The 16,492-nt window shown below is 42.8% G+C and overlaps 1 protein-coding gene across 2 annotated transcripts in view; it reads right to left on the reverse strand.

The window, feature by feature from the left end:
• Positions 1 to 3,054: 3,054 nt before the first annotated feature.
• Positions 3,055 to 16,492, reverse strand: part of Adar (Adenosine deaminase acting on RNA) — a 64,135-nt gene continuing 50,697 nt past the window's right edge. Inside the window, exons 5-6 of one of the 2 annotated variants that reach the window (XM_050178470.3) lie at positions 15,543 to 15,563; positions 3,055 to 6,501 (exon numbers count right to left, since the gene is read on the reverse strand). In XM_050178470.3, the coding sequence (XP_050034427.1) occupies positions 6,169 to 6,501; positions 15,543 to 15,563 (354 nt within the window). In that variant the 3' untranslated portion in view covers positions 3,055 to 6,168. The remainder of the gene's footprint in view (positions 6,502 to 15,542; positions 15,564 to 16,492) is intronic. The other variant, XM_050178471.3, reaches the window with a different exon arrangement.

The following is a 16,492-nucleotide window of genomic DNA, read 5'->3' on the forward strand; positions in this document are numbered from 1 at the left end:
TGTCGACTATCTCTGTTCACTTGCTCAACATGGACCACAACTTTCCTTCTTATGTGTTGCTGCTGTTCATTGCTTCTGTTCATTGTTCACGACGGTCCACATTGAGCAGTTCGCGATGCAAGTCTTCGAAGACGTCACTCCATATGTCTCTAATAATACTTCTTTGTCATGATGCTTTCCACTTGCATCTCGTATAGCGCATCGATTTCATCCAAGATATTAACTTCATGTAGAATGAGACAGAAGAAGGTGAGCATTTCCCTGTTAAAATTGGTCTTGTCATTGTGCCCCCTTTAACGTGGCTGTTTGCAACGGCGATATACTTTCGGTGGCTGTTGCTTTTCCATGTACCATGCGACAAAGTTGGCGACACACCTGCGTTTCAAGTCATCCGGTCTGTCTTCGTGCCTATCCATTATGTTCGTTTTCCACACTTCCGCCAACTCCTCTTAAGACTGCCCCATTGCCTTCATCATCTTGCGGATTCACGTTATCTCGTCTCTGTGCATGGCAGGCATTAAGATCATCTGACGGCTGCACTCGGGACATTCCCATGCTGAGCAACACCCAAGCAGCCCTTTGATTGTTATATCTCAACTCCGTTGAGCAAGTGGTTACCGAGTTCCACGATGAGCTTGCCAATGATGAGGTCTGGTCGTCGCTCTTGCAACTTCATCAGGCTTTGGTGAAGATTTGACAGGCCTCAACTGCTCTTGTTCACGTAGTCGACGGCCTATGCCGCGCATGAGTAAGAGTCAACGATGAGTTGGGGATACATGTTTGGGTAGAGGCTAAAGCACTGAGGCAAACGGATTTGCAAACTTTGGCGCCAGACATTCTCCAAGAAGCTTGGGTCGGATTAGCCCCAACTTCGGGACAGGCAGTGCTGTTCTCCTCACACTCTGCTGTGAGCCCAAAACTCAATTGACTCAACCGTCATCTCCTAGAGTTTTCGGTGCATCGCGGTTAACTTAAGGTGCCTCGACAGCAGCACCTCCGTGCTTGCTTGTATCGTGAAATGCTCTTACGATGTGCTTATTAATGTTGTCCTTGAGCGTTGGAGTGAGGATGCAGGTCTCTTTCACAAGCCAAAACAGTACCTTGAAATGAACCTTCTTGCAACATGTGAATGTGTGTTCTAAATCTGGCACTGCAAGTGTTTGAAGCTGTGGACGTCCGTGATGCGAGAAAGTCAATGAGTGTGACGGAATCAGGCATGTTGTCGCAGAGCTGTTTGTCTGGTGCATCCTTCAATCACAGCAGCAACTGCGCATACTCGCTGTCCCTCTGCTATAGAATTCAATGCACTTGAAGAAACGACTACGTGGTGTGCACGTAAGGGAGAGATCTTGTGGCGTTGCAGTAGTTTCATAATGACTTAAACCAGTTTCTCAAAGTAAAAGGCACAAACTAGCGAGTCGTTAGTGAACAACTCCACCTTTGTAGATGGAGTGCATGTAACAAACTTCGCAGCGAAGGATTGGGCCTCGATGCTGTTTATGATCAGATGCCGGCGTCAGTGACATGATAGCGTGAAGAGCATGCCACTCCGAAGAGCCTGCCTACTTAGAGAGCACGGAGGCAGGCTTCTGATGAAAAGAACGTTTGAGAGAAAGGTGACTTCGCAATCCGATTGCAAGCTCCCCGCACTGCGTGCGGCAGCAAAACTTGGCCGAGACGCGCACAGCAATGTATGCTACAAGCAGACTATGTTATTTCATCAAGCTCGAGGGGTGGTTCAGGGCCCCTTTAAGAAGTTACGTAAAATTCCATTAAAAACCTGCAGGCTTAAGAATGGTCCTTGTAATGACAAGCATTTGCGCAAAACGACTACTTGGCAAACAGCTCTTTGGTCACCATTGTCTGCTAGTAGGCGTTGATGTCGGGAAGCATAGGGTGAAAATAAATTTGCATGTTGGGAGCATGCATGACAGCCTTTATAAAATTAATATTAAGGGAACCAGATAACTTTCGGTCATACCACTTGGCGCAGATCATGAGAGTGCCAAAGCAAACACATATGTAAATTTGGTACAGATCCACCAGCATAGAAAAGTTCTCAAAGTTGCCCTTTAACACTTTCAGGGTCAATTTTTTTCGCCATATGCAACCGCCCTCGGCCGATTTTTTTTATTGCATATTCAAATTTTTCAGAGGAACCTGTTTAAAAAAACATTTACCGTAATTTTTCTCGGGGTGATCGTAAAATGAGAAAAATATATCTTGCGGTGGTATATGCGTACTGTTTATTCATGAATAACAACACTAAAGAAAAGAAATAAACTTAAAAGAATTTAAAATTTGATACATTGTTATACGCATAGTTCAAGGCTTAGAATGCGCACATGAGAATACTTCCTAAGTCTCAAATATTCCTGCTCCTACACTAATATTTATGTCCATAGCGTAATCGAACTGCGTAGGTGAGCGCACTCAAGAAAACTGTGTGGTTGTGTGCCCATCAAAAAAGTAAAACATGTGACAAAGTTTCGCTAATCTTCATCTTATCGCCAACCAGAGGCGATTAGGTTTTGAGTCTCAAAAAAAAAAAGGGGGGGGGGGGAACGCATGCATGGCGGCATCCTTTGTATGCGCACCCCTGTGAGCAATAAATGAGCCCCTCTGAGCGATTAGTAACGAGAGAGCCATCAGTTTTGCGAGCACAAGAAGCAGAAACCGCCCGCGGATAAAGACCCAAACTAACCACTGCCCACCTGCGCGCCAATGCACGAGCGGTAGTATATAGACGTAGCGGAGCAAACATACTAGCTCTAAAACAAACCATGCAATGAAAACCGAGCGAGGGAGGCGCGAAAAAAAAAATTCCCTGTATTCCTGCATAGCGGCAGATCATGCCACGAAAGAAGTTAGGAAATTGGCACGCTTTCTAAACGTCCAGAAGGCGCCGTAAATATATAGCTTCAACCATTTTGGACTTGTTCGCGGCGCCGTATATTTACGTCATTGACCCTGAACGAGTTAACCGGATTCATGGCCAAGATCCCACTGTGTTTACACACCACAGGCATTCAATACAACCACAATAAGACATGCTTAGATGACTTGAAGAAACTTTATCGTTGGTTCTAATGTGATAAAGTGAATTTTACAGCATGAGTACAGCCAAGCATTCCCAATATCTTCAGAATAAGACCAGAAAATTACTGTGTGCACGCATGGCACCAGTGCCACAGTTCACAGCTTTTTTTTGAGTCGATACACAAGTTTGGGAAGTTTACTGCTTTGATTATGTGTTTCCTCAAAGTTATAAAATTGCCTGTCAGTCATGTAACCCACGCAACCAATTTTAATAACGCAGGCAAGCACACTATGATGAAATTTTACACACCCTTTTAGCAGTACATATGTACACAGTCGTATGCAGGAAGAACTCGGGGGAAAAAAAAAGAAAGCATGTTGAGCCCATTCTTATGTACACAAAAGTCAAAGGTCAAGCGACTTCATCGTCGCAATGACTGGACAAAAAACATGCACTCGAAAACAACAGGTATACTCCAATCTGTGCCCAATACAAACACTACAAAGCCAACAGTGTGCTGCTTTCTATACACACTGTGTTGTGCAGATGACCACAAAGGGGGGAAAATGTATGTGCATAATGTAAACGAGTCTCAATGGCGGAGATACCTCTAACAAGACAGGTTATGACAGTGCAAAAACAAGCGACTATAGTAAAATAACAAAAATAACATCTTGCCAAAGAAAGAATGATGTTTTTTCCCCAGCTGTTCATAACAATGAAGGAAGAATGCTGAATGAGAGAGGTCTACGCTACCTTACATGTGTAAGTTTTTTTTTTTTTAAATTAGAGGCTACAAATGTGAAGACCATGGCTATAAGCATCAGAGACAAGCATCATTGTACTGCAGCCTTGCAAACACTTTAGAAAAGAAATGTGTTAGGGGCACACCCCTCTTTCAATTAAGGTGTTTTAGATGCAATAGAGTTGCTCTATGAATGTATGTAAAATAGAAGGAAGCAGCCTTTATAACCAAGACATGAAGGTTCAGCTTTCAGAAGACACAGTCTGTGCCAATATTAGGATATATATAAGCAGCAGACAAACACACTTAAATGAAACTTGAACGAACATGCTTTAGCACTTCACATACTAGAAATACAGAAACAAGAAGCTTCTGGGAACATTAGACCAAGTGATAAGTGACCGTGTGATACAAAAACATATCAGAAGAATCAGTAAGACACCAGCAGTTAATACCAATAATATTTGTTTTACACTAACGCATTACAGAGCCTTGCTGACCTGCAGAGAAGAAAGAAACATACTTTAAATATGCAGAATATACAATACATGCTATAGATGGCAACAGGAAACCTTTTATAAACAAACTATTTGGCCTGATGTGTTTATTCTGCTAGTTAAAAAAACCAATAGAAAGTGGACAAGAGTGGCAGTGACCTCTTCGACACCCTGTCCAACTAACTACTTAGTGCTGTTAATTATGCTTACTTGGGAGCTGATGTAGAGAGCCATTGGCAGTGACACAATCTCTATGAAAGCCCTTTTGGCTCTTTTTTTCTTTTCCCCTTTGACGAGAACATTTGCATGATGCAAAACCGTTTGCAAGTCATTTAGGCTGAGGACAAGTGTTGGAACATGCAGGAACCAGTGCTGCCGTTCCAAGCGCACACCTGTGTTCAAAAGTATGCACCCCAGGGGTACGCGAAAAGACCCAACTCCCTCAATGTCTTGGCATGTAACCTGAAAGTGAAGGCCGCAGTTCTGACTTAGCATTGAGAACACTGCAGTAAGTTCGTCAGATTCAGGTCGTCTGGCTGAGTTGCCAAGAAATTCATTTTTTCTTTTTGGCAGAACCACTGGCCCACACATTTTTGATCATGTGTGTTAAGCCTGGCTAAAGTTCGTAACAAAGCGCAGCATAAGCGTCTCTCAACTGTTTCTCCCTACCCCGCTTCTTTTTCTTGCAGTAGTGAATGGAATGATTTAATCAGTGCTGGAAAAATGAAAGAAAATGGGAAAAAAAGAAAAACTTCCCCAGGTTGTAGCATTGTGTGACAATTTGTGAAGGTGCAGAAGTTTACAATGTCATTATTGATGGCTGCATAAAATAAAAACAGACACAGAGAAATAAACTTCACAACGCTGCACCCTTCATACCTAAAACCTAAAACTCCATTTGCAAGGGTTCTGCGCGCAAGTATGTGAATTTTCGCAGCTCAATCTCATGCACAGGGAGGCAAGAGATTTCCGACAAGGAAGCCAGTCGCACCAAGCTTGCACATTAAGTGCAATGCAGATCTTAGCCAAGGATGTGCGTGAGAAAGCAGTCTTTTGAAGACTTAGATTTTCCTGGCATCTAGGTTTCTACAAGAGGTGACTGACCCCAACCACTTATTGAGAGTTATGTTCAATGACAAATCGAAACTACTGTAACACGGTTTCAAAACACCAAATGCAGTATGTATGACCAAGAAAGTAGTTGGACTTTGTAAGGCGACAATGATGATGGATGAGGCAGCCTTACAAACCCACATAAAACACGAGAACAGTGGTGAGAATGTGACATGTGTTGCCTGAAAAGTCACAGGCAAGAAAAGAAAAAGGGAAATGGAAGTATGCAATTGAACAGCAACAAAAGAAAAAAAAAAAGTAGTGCATGGTAATTCAATGTTGCAAGGTTGTACCTAGTAAGAAATAACTTTGTCAATGGCTCCTTGCACCAAAGGTGTGGCAGCTGGCATGGGCCCACCTTGTGAAGCCCTTGCCACTGATGCACTAGCCTTGTCTGCGAGTAAATTATACTAGCTGTGAAGGCCTCTAGCCGTAAGGTGAACTGTCAAACCTATAAGATGCTTACAGAACTGTCCTGCAAGAAAAATATAACTGAACGATTGAGATGACCTCAAAAAAGAATGGTAGGGGAAAAATAATGGTAGAAGTATGCTAGAAAGAGACAGACCAGGGGAAAACAACTGCACAAAAAAACTTCTATGATAAAACCAAAGCAGAGGAAGCAAGTGTATGATGAGTCCAAAATAATAAACAAAAGGTGACAAAATGGCCACTGTAACAGAAAAGGGTGGAGCAAAAAAAAAAAAAGAAAAACGCCCAGCGTTTTCATGTGCAGCGAGGCACCTGCTTGATGGGCCACTCCTCCTCGTTGCTTAAAAGTCGAGCTCAAACTCGTCGGCCTCAATGGGCTTGGAGACCCAGGTGCCGAGGCCTCCGGCGCTGAAGGCATCGGTGACGCGCGTCTTCGCCTCCTGGTACAAGCCAGCAGACTTCTTGGCTTCTGCATAGAGCCGGGGCTTCTGGCTGGGGTCCTGATGTTCGATGGAGGGCACTTGGCCCCACAGATGACAAAAGCGGTCAAACAGTGAGCGCTTGGACAGGCGAGACACCTGGCCTTCCTCCGTCTTGCCTGTGCTCGCATTGACCACTTCAGGGCCCTCACAACCAGCCGTCCAGTTGATGCTGAAGTTTGGAGACTTGTTTACCTGCGTGGGCAAATGAGGAGGAACAGAGGGAGGGTGGAAGAGGTTAATAGTTGAAGAAGAAAAAGAAAAAAAAAAAAAAACAGCCGCTGCCAGGACCACAGTCTGACAAATCTAGACTGACCTACGCTCATCTTATCAAGACAGAGGATTACAGGAAGTTGGAAGCATGAAGTGGTCAACAGTGGTAGAATAAGGGATACTGCTGCAGCCAACCCTCTCACACAGGACCTGTTCATGCCAGGACAAAGACAAGTGTTGAAATATTGGCTCCTGCAACATCCCTTGTTTGACCAGAGTTGATCACAGCTAGTCACTTGTTGGCTAACTGATCTTTAGACCTTCAGTTTGAATTAGGAAAGATGGGGTCGGTGTTGAAACTGCCTTTAAATGTCAGCACGATAAGATGACAAGTGAATAAAAAAAATCAATTTGAACACTGCCCCCTCTTCCTCGCCCACTCCTGATGCTTGCTATGGGTGGCTTGCATTTATATTTAGTTTCTCTTTTTTTTTTGTGCGTGTGTTTTACTGGATGTTCCACCTGTTATGTGCTGGACTATCAGCATGGTTCCACCAGCACTTCTGACATAGTCCTATGATATGTAAAGTTCCAAAGAAAAAAGTGAACTAGAGCATTGAAATCTGACTAAGGGTACCACAAAGATGCGACTCGTGGCTCTGAGAGGCTTCCAGGGTGGTGATACAGCTTGTCATTGGCCATTTTAATCAGAATGTGCAAACCAACCCGTCTCGTCCAAGGCACAAAGGGGTTAACAGGCAAGATGTGGTGATACAGAACACTTGCACCAAGTGTTGCAAAGAGTTTGCGTGAGGTGTTTTCAAACACTAGATTAATGCCAACATGATGAACGTGTTAGTGCTTGGGTGTACTGGTATGGTCGCCTGAGAAACCTGTTTTCCTTCTGGTCTCATGGTACCAAGGCAGCCCATCATCCCATAGGTGCCTGTCACAGGAGCTTACAACTAACTGCCACTTTATTCCTGAAGACATTTTGTTGTCAAAAAATTCGTCTTGCATAATACTGCACAGTGAACATGAACACAAACTAATTACAAAAGATTAATGGCTAACATAATGTCCATGACAAGGGAGCTTTTACTTCAAACAAAATAAAGGTGAAGTCAAAAGCTAATTTCAATGCCTGTGCCCGAGAAGCTAGCCAAAAACAGTTTACTGCTAGTGCGCTCTTGGTCCCTGCCCAAAATTCAGTGACAACTCCAGCCACAATATATAGAGTCACAAAATTTGTTTTGTGGAAGTTTCTATGGTTCAGCAGAACTAAAAGCTACTTCACAGGTTCCTACAGAATTCTTGGCAGATAAGCACCCTCTCACAAAGCCCTCATGAAAAGAATTCAACAAGAGAGGTTTGGCAATTACAGAGTCAAAAGCAATGCTGCAAGTCGTAGAGATCACTTGGAGAGAAAGAGACTTTGGCAGAAATTGTACTTGGTGCTAGCACCCATTGTCAAATAGCATCAGGCATGCATGTTCAAGAAATTAGGTGTTCGAAAAGCAACATTTTAGAATCAAATTACACAGAGGAAAACAACTTCCGAATATCGAATTGAACATCTTCGTATTTCTAAACAAAAGTAAACATAATGTTTGTGTGGAGTTCATGTAGTAAAAAAAGGGGATTAGATGCATTATTTCATATGTACATAATGCCATTCACAAGTGGCTATCCAGTCAACCAAGGAGCTTGTAAGTGAGAAAAAAAACTGCTTCATGTTACCTGTTACACAATAATGAAACAAGGGACAGTAACGGTAGTAATGAAGCATGTGAACTGCGTGTCACCTGATGCACGTCACCTGTTTGTTCATATTTTGTTCATTAAAGGAGGAAAGTATGACACTACAGCACGGCACGCTGTCTTAAAGATATAAAATATGGTGAGACTAGCGAAATAATAAATTGCTTTGTTTAAACTGGGCTATAGATTTCCAAACAGGATACCTAAAGGCAGGGTATTATTTATAGACTAAAAATTATTAAGCAGAAGTTATTTTCCTCATGGGTTCGGTCAGGAACTGGTGCTTCTTGCACAACAACCACGATACTCCTGTATCAAAACCATAAAAAACAGGCCTCCCTTGCATTGTCGGCCCCTCAAGAATGCAAAAGTGTTGCTATAGCTTATATTCACTAACATTTGACAATTTGGAATAGTCAATTCTCAAATCAAACAGCGATGAATATTCTCATAGTTGTATATTCAAATACAGCTAAACTTCGACATAACGAACTTAGATATAATGAAAGTCTCGATATAACAAATTATTTAACTTTTTATAACTTCTTGTCCATACAACACCATGTATTTAGAACCTCAATGTAACAAAGTGTGCTTATACACAATTTCAATATAATGAAAATTCACTGCCGCCGCAAAGGGATGCTGTGACAAACGGAAACTTGCGCTGACACAGATGGTCAAACGGTTTAATTACAAGCAGCCACTTGCGAACGCACCTCTCAAATCATGTGGCCGTTTAAGCGGCACAGCATTACATTCTGTATAACATCTAAGTGCGACAAGGCACGCATTGTATGCATTGGGTACGAGTGAAAGCATGCGAGGTTGAGCCAAGAAGGATGGTGGCTCTATGAGCGCAGTCTTTTCATGCAAGCAAGCGGAAAGGGCAGGGGTAGAGGCAGGTTGCTACGCCTGCCTTTTTCTAGTGCAGCCATGACTTTACATGGCTGGCAGCATATGCGGCCAGCACACCCTGCTTTAGAGCTATTCTGCAGCATGTGCAAAGAGTGGGCGAGATGGTGTGGCATCATGTGCACTGTCTCTCCGTGCATTTAGCACTGAAGGTTGTGTAATCTTGCGTATCGGAGATGCATATGCATTAAGGTGAGTGATAGACAGACCAAGCATTCGCTTCCTGCTGCCGGCGCTTTTTATTATATAGTGTTGTCCCACTGCGAGCGACACCATCAGCCACAGGGGTAGAGTGAATGCCAATGTGAAGATACTGTCCACATGATATGAAACCGCATCTTTCGTTACCGACTCTCAAATTCAACAAAAGATTTTTTTTAATATGAAAATTTGCTCTATCCGAATGCCCGATAATTCTGAAAATTTTGCGAGCCCCATCGGTGTAAGAAAACGCCAATGGCGACTATACTTATATGAAAGAAAAGGTCATGTTTCAATATAACAAAATTTCAATATGAAGAATTGCAGATTTTACTGACTTCATTTTGTCGAGGTTTAATTGTATTGGCACACCCGAAATAACTATCACCACAGCCCACCAATGCTATGCCACCATCTTGTTTGTTTACAATAGAGTAGTGTTTCGCACAACTAAGATCACTGAAATGTCCTGCAATGCTCATTTGTAATAACGATGGGGCAGTGAGATGGTACAACATCAATACAACGCCGAGTCATGGTGTCACCTGGTATCACTTTCATTTGTCATGAATGTTGTCGCTGATTCACTTGCAAATAAGTGTAGTTCACTTCGGGGTGGTACTTTCTTATAATGATGGGCCGCTAATGTGTTTGGGAGCATATCTACAAACACGACAGTTGATGCAGCGGTTCATTCAGTCCTTTGCTAGACAGTCAGTGTATTTTGCTGTTTGCTGGGAACATTTGCATGTGAAAGGAGAAATGATTAAGTTTGTATCAGGCAAGGGGTTTTCTTTTTGTCACAAAAGCTTTAGGCTTGCCACATAAACTTTGTTAAATCGAAACGGCTGAAAAAAGTTATTTCACCAGATCTCGGGATAAGATGCATGGGGGCTTTAACCCTATTGGTATTGGTTTTTTTTTTTTTGGAGGCGACAAACTTTCAGCAAGTTTTTTTTTCTCACATATTGAAAGCAAAGACAATGGTTTGTTTCTTGGTTATGCAGAAGGGAAAAAAAATGACGCACACTGACAAATGCCCTCATGGTATGGGCCTCACATTCCTATCTTCCGTTTATGCCCCCCCTAGCTTAATTTTGATGCACATGCTTCCGCGATGGCACCACAGCACGAGGATCAGAATCTGACACAGTCGAAGTTGCCACGAAGTTCGGATGTCAAGATGTCATCTTCTGAGCCCAAGCTTGGCTCATATTTGGATTTGGAAGAGCTCCTGCTCCAATCAACAGCTGAAGGTCCCACATGGGCGCCCATTTCAAAGAGACTGTACAGCCACATTCAAGGAAGAAGCACTTTACCCTTCCATTAGCGAACATGCATGCTGTGCAACCATCCTCATAATAGGGTGCGCAAAACCAGAGGGAGACCAAATATGCTTCTCTTTTAGAAACACATAAAAGATGGTGGAACTACATTGGAATTTGCCAACTTTGTGTTACTGCATGCATCATATCACTAATGTACCGGCACATATGGGTACATTAGTGACATGGTGAGACAGAAACGCAAAATGCTGGTATGCAAATGACACTGAACGGGTTAGCAGAACTCATCATGGGGGAAATTAGAAAGTTAAAACTGAGTAACAATTCTACCCAACACCTTGAGCATACAGCTGCATCTACTAAAATGGAGAGAGAGAATGCACCCTAGCAACCAGCAGAACAGCGAGCAACACCTAGAATTACCTAAAGGTAAGTCTGCTTTGCATTCTTCCGTTATGTAGTAAGTGTTGCTCTATGGAGCTGTTATTGCCAAGTTATGTTCTGCCATTGCAGAACAACAGAAAGCTCTACTATTACTTGTTTGCAACTCTTTTTAGTGATTGAGCATATTGCCGAGGCATCCTTATTTACATTAGGAAGCATACTCATGAACCCAGATATATTAAACCTGGTTATATAAAATTGTCTGCATTGAACAGTTGTAACATCCCCTTGGAAATCCCATGGCACTGAAATACCACAAGACGAAAGGACATGAAACTAGTGTCTTTAGAGTCTGCTAATGTCTCTCGTTTATACTATTGCTAATATTGGACTGCATTTTGCAGCATGTTTAACACTTGCCCTAGTATTGCGCAACAGCTCCGTGTACTATATTTCAGTGAAAATATGGTCTGTGCAATGGTTGACCCGTTTAACCAAGTTTTATGCTGCAAAGTTGCAGCAAATCAACAAGCTAGTAGAGGTCTCCACATGTGTCTACAGCCATAAAGGTTAATAATGGGAACTTAAGAAAAATAATTAGAATGGAAAGGTCATGAAGCTTTCAACAGCTGTATGCCCACTGGGTGCTAATTTAGCAGAAAGTTTTCAGGGACACTGTGCAATCAGGTACCAGCCAAGCTGGAAGGTCAACTGTACTGACTTCAGATACGTTAACAGGAATGCGCGAGGACGTGTCTAAGCTCAACTGAAGGTAGAGTGGGAGGATGCTTGCTCCACTGTGATAATTTTGCTTGTTTTCTGTGGTTTCAAAGTGAGAAAACAAAAATCATAGAAAAGAAAAGCAATACTATTGCTGTAGGATGAGCATTTTTGCAGCCTGCCAGTGTGGACAGGCTGTAAATACCAGTCTTTGGAGACAACTGACCATTTGTGTGCACTGTACTTTCATTTATGCTTTGGCCACACATTCCTATTAACATGTCTCAGCTTAGCATACGGTAGCGAATGACCTAGAGAACCAAAATATTATGAAGTCTGATGTACAGCATAAAATAGATAAAAGTAGAAATAATATTTATTAATACAGTCGAATTCCGTTAATTAGACCCTGACAGGGCTGCTGAAACTGGTCGAATGAAACAAAAGAGAGAAAAAACACAGAAACATGCTGTTGATTCACTTAGCAGTGTTTGCCTTTAAAGTTAGCTTCGTTACGCTACAGCTGCGTTTTGCGGAGAAGCATACTAAGGAAGGAAAGGTGCCACTGTTAAAGGGGCCCTGAACCACTTTTTATCGAAGTGGAAAAAGATATTTGAAGTGAAGATAGGCTATTTCAGAACCACTTTGCCGCAAAAAGTACTTCAATGCATTCAGCAGAAGCGGAGCTATCGGCAATCAAACACGGCCTCAGCTGTGCTCCCCTTCCTCCTCCAATGCCTTGCACTGCGAAGGCTACGGTGGAGACGTCACTGTGGCGCGCAGTTCAAATTTCCGATTTCGTGCCTGTGCTGCGCTAAACGTAAGCCAACGTGGATGTCCTCAAAGAGCCGCAGTGCGCTTATTAGCCATAGAGTTTCATGCGCTTAGCCACTGGACTCGTAGCGGCACGTCGCGGCGGCCGCGGTGTAGCCGAGCGCAGTGACCAATAGCAGCCGCGTATTGGAGTGTGCTTTATAACGAAACATAGCATACAGAAAAGAGCGAGGAGCATGGGGTTTTTGAAACGAGAGCATTTGAGAAAAAGGTGACTTCGCGCTCCGCTTGCGAGATCCACGGGCCGCGTACGACAGCAGAACTTGGCTGTGATGTTCACAAGAGTGTATGCTACCCGCGGACTACGTTATTTCACCAAGCCTTTGAAGGACATAGCACGTGTTCCTTAATTTACATACGCACATGCGCCATCTCTAGTCAGTGTACGACCACCTAGACGCCTAGTAACATTACTGGCAGGTCTTCAGAGATTTAGATAGCCCCCCACTCTAAATGTCCTAAACGTCCCCTCGACTTTCAGAGTTTTTCAACTTACTGCCTTGCTTTCCACTAGCTTTCCCAAAACATTGTTTTTAACCGCTTTTCGGTACACGGCATGTGCGCACGCGTGTAATTAAGGAACGCATACTAGGCCACGTTGACGATCTCGCTAACAGACCCGCATGGTGGGCGAAATGAGGGCTCAAATCGCCACAGAGATGTCAGAAACAGCTCTGTATGCCTGCCAGTATGCTTACTTATCGTCTAGGTGCTCCTACTGTGACAGAGGACGGCGCGTGCATGCGTGTATAACTAAGAAATGCGTATTACGTCCCGCGAAAGTAGCCCCTTGCCATTCTTGGCATGCTTCACCAGATAACAGGTCTTTATTGCCGTGAAGCTGACCAGTCAAGTTCGAATTATCCGTCGAAGGCAAACTTTGAGACTGAAATAACGCAAGTTTGGGCCCACAGAAATGTATGGATGCCTGTCAGGACCCTTGCCCGGGATCGAAATAACTTAGTCGAATGAACGGAAGTCTACTGTAATAATATTATGTGGTTTTATGTCCTGAAGCTGGACCAGACAATGAGGTGTGCAGTAGCAGAATACCCAAATTAATTTTGACCACCTGAGGTTACGTAGCATACGTACGAGTACTATACATGACCTTTTCTTTTGCACGCAGCTTCCATTAGAATGTAGTTGCCATAAATGGGAATCAAATGCATGACCAAGCTCAGCAGCAGGATGTCATATCGGTATCCATAGCAGATGAAGTAGCCAAACTAGGTAGAATGAACACTCTAAAAGCAAGGTTTAGGATAAAGAAGTCTGAGGAACATTCAACAACAGATGCAGCAGCCAATGAAGCCAAATGCTTCTTCCGACACATGAGATCACAAAGGTATGTACCCCACCAATGAGAAAGCAATGAACACTACACTGTAAAAAAGAAGCAAGACAAATCTTCCAAGAAAATTTGCAAGAGGATAATCTCAAAGAACTCAAAATAACAATTTGGAATGATGGGATAAATTTGGCAAGGAGGTAAAATTAGGGTACGTGAAAAGAAGAAACAAACAATAAGAAATATAATAAATCCCAGTCACAAGTAAAATGAGCCAAGGCCACGTCACGGCCTCTTATTGTGATATAGTTGTGATTACAAGTCAGAAAAAAAGAAATTAATGCACCATGAGCAGCTGCAGAGTGTTTTATCCTTGACGGACCTCTAATAAATTTAATTGCCAATCATGAATATACCGCTTTACAAGAACATAGATCGCAGCATGCACTGCTCCTGCACTTCAAAGCATTTTTAGATGGCACATCCCTAAGGAAGCCACATAAGATGACCCGGAATTCCAGGACAAAAATAATACAGGATTGTCAATGAGGACGAGTATGCAAACCACTGTGTTAGATGGCCAAGCTTTTACCACAGGCATGCTCCTTCCTCCAATAAGCTTTACAACCGTTAGTATAAAAGTGGCAAAGCAATCATAGCAGTCAGAAACTTACGGAAAATCTAAAGTACATGACAAAGAAGCATTCATTTATATAGACTCACTCTTAAGTGACTACACACAGCGTTGCTACTGGTAAAAAGGAAATGCTCCCTGCTCGAGCTATTGTTTGTATGATCCACAACTAATGGATATCAGTGAAATTCATTTGGGGAACCTAAAGTGAATACTATATACAAATGTGGCAAGGGCAAAAAAGAAAAGGTTCTGACAATGCTGACGGAATGGCGTATTTTTTCAAGACGCCATGCATCAAGGTGCGACAAAAAAAAAAAAAAAAAACATGTCGTTAGTAGCCAGTAGTTCACTTGATTATATGCCCAGATGAAACAAAATCATTGCATGTGTTTGCCACTGTTCTATTGCCCCTGAGCCTGAGCTGGCAATTTGTACAGAGAACATGCAATGCATCTTAAGAAGAGAGGGGGTATCTAAGATTCAACAAAATATGACAGGACCGTTTGTTGCGAAACAGAAGTAGCGGATTAACAAGAGACAGGCCAGCAAATATCCCAGTTGTATCAAATGAGGAAGAGATGATATGGTAACTGGATTTCCTGATGACAAGGACCTAAAGAGGAAAAGCAGTCACGATGCAGACAAAGACAAAGAACAAGAAATGTACGACTGAGAGCAGTGCAAATGAAATATCATTTAATGCCTATGTCTATTTCATGATATGAAAAGGAAGACCACATTTCTGTTATGCTATACTTTGCAACTTCTGCACCCACACAAGATTTCTTTAACAAGTACAGTTTCCTATTCTCTATATAATGTGAACATAACCAAAAGGGCTAGATACAGAAAACAGCAGTGCATACGCATGCAAGCAAACCCAGCTTTAAAGCCGATGCTCTCATCTTTTAGTGAACATCCCTCACCCCGAGCAACAACAACAAAAAGAAAAGGGTTACAATGACACATTCATTGTTGGATATGCTGTACTTACCCTGTAACGAGCAATATTGCCCTGTAAAGACCAATAGCCACTCATGTAGTTCAAACAGTCAGACTCTGGCTGCAGCTTAGTATAACGACACATAAATATTTTTGAGGTTTCACACTTGAAAGAGAAGCTCAGGAAACATGTAACACTTTTAGTGCTTTCAAGCAACCGCAGCATTAAAATGCTTAAACATAAAACATGCCACACTTGGAAACAATTTGAAAAGCTTTTTGGCTTCGAGCGCTTGAGTTAAACTAAAAACGAAATATGTACAGCATACTGGACACAATAGAGGGATTAGCGTAGACATACAGTTGCTGACTGATAATTCAGACTTGGTGAAGACCGCCTAAAGCTCATAATAATGAAGAGGCCGAAGTAATGGAGTCGCCAAAAAGGAAAGATTCTTAATCCAAAAGTGGTCAAAAAAGCATGTCATCAGGTTGCTGCACGCATATATGCTTGCATGCAAGCTAAAGCCAGTATGTACAGCAGAACCTCGCTCATACGTTTTGGAAAAAAGAAACACGGGAAAAATGTACTAACTGGGAAAACGTACGATCTGAAGCAACTTGAAAAATTTGACAGACTCAACCATTCTTGACATCTACGTAATGCGAAGTGTTGCGCAGATCGTTGCGGCACGAGACGCCGACATGCATCGAGCTGGCGGTGCTCCAGCGGCCCGACACACGTTTTGTTTTCCTATTGCGTGGTGTTTTAAGAGTGCGATGGGAAACCGAAACGAAATCAAGCTGGTGGGTGATGCCAGATTGTGCCAAAGCAAAACAGGATGCTCACATCGTGCCACCTGCTGCCGCGAATGGCGCGCACTTAGATTATTGCTTACTCAAAGTGTGCGGCACGCTACTAATGGCACTAGGCACCACGCACTGTAATACAGATAGGTGAAGATGCTTATTGCAATAGGTTTGGCGGCGATAGCTGTGAAT

This window comes from Dermacentor andersoni, chromosome 5, assembly GCF_023375885.2.
Source record: "Dermacentor andersoni chromosome 5, qqDerAnde1_hic_scaffold, whole genome shotgun sequence".
Classification (NCBI taxonomy): Eukaryota; Metazoa; Arthropoda; class Arachnida; order Ixodida; family Ixodidae; genus Dermacentor; species Dermacentor andersoni.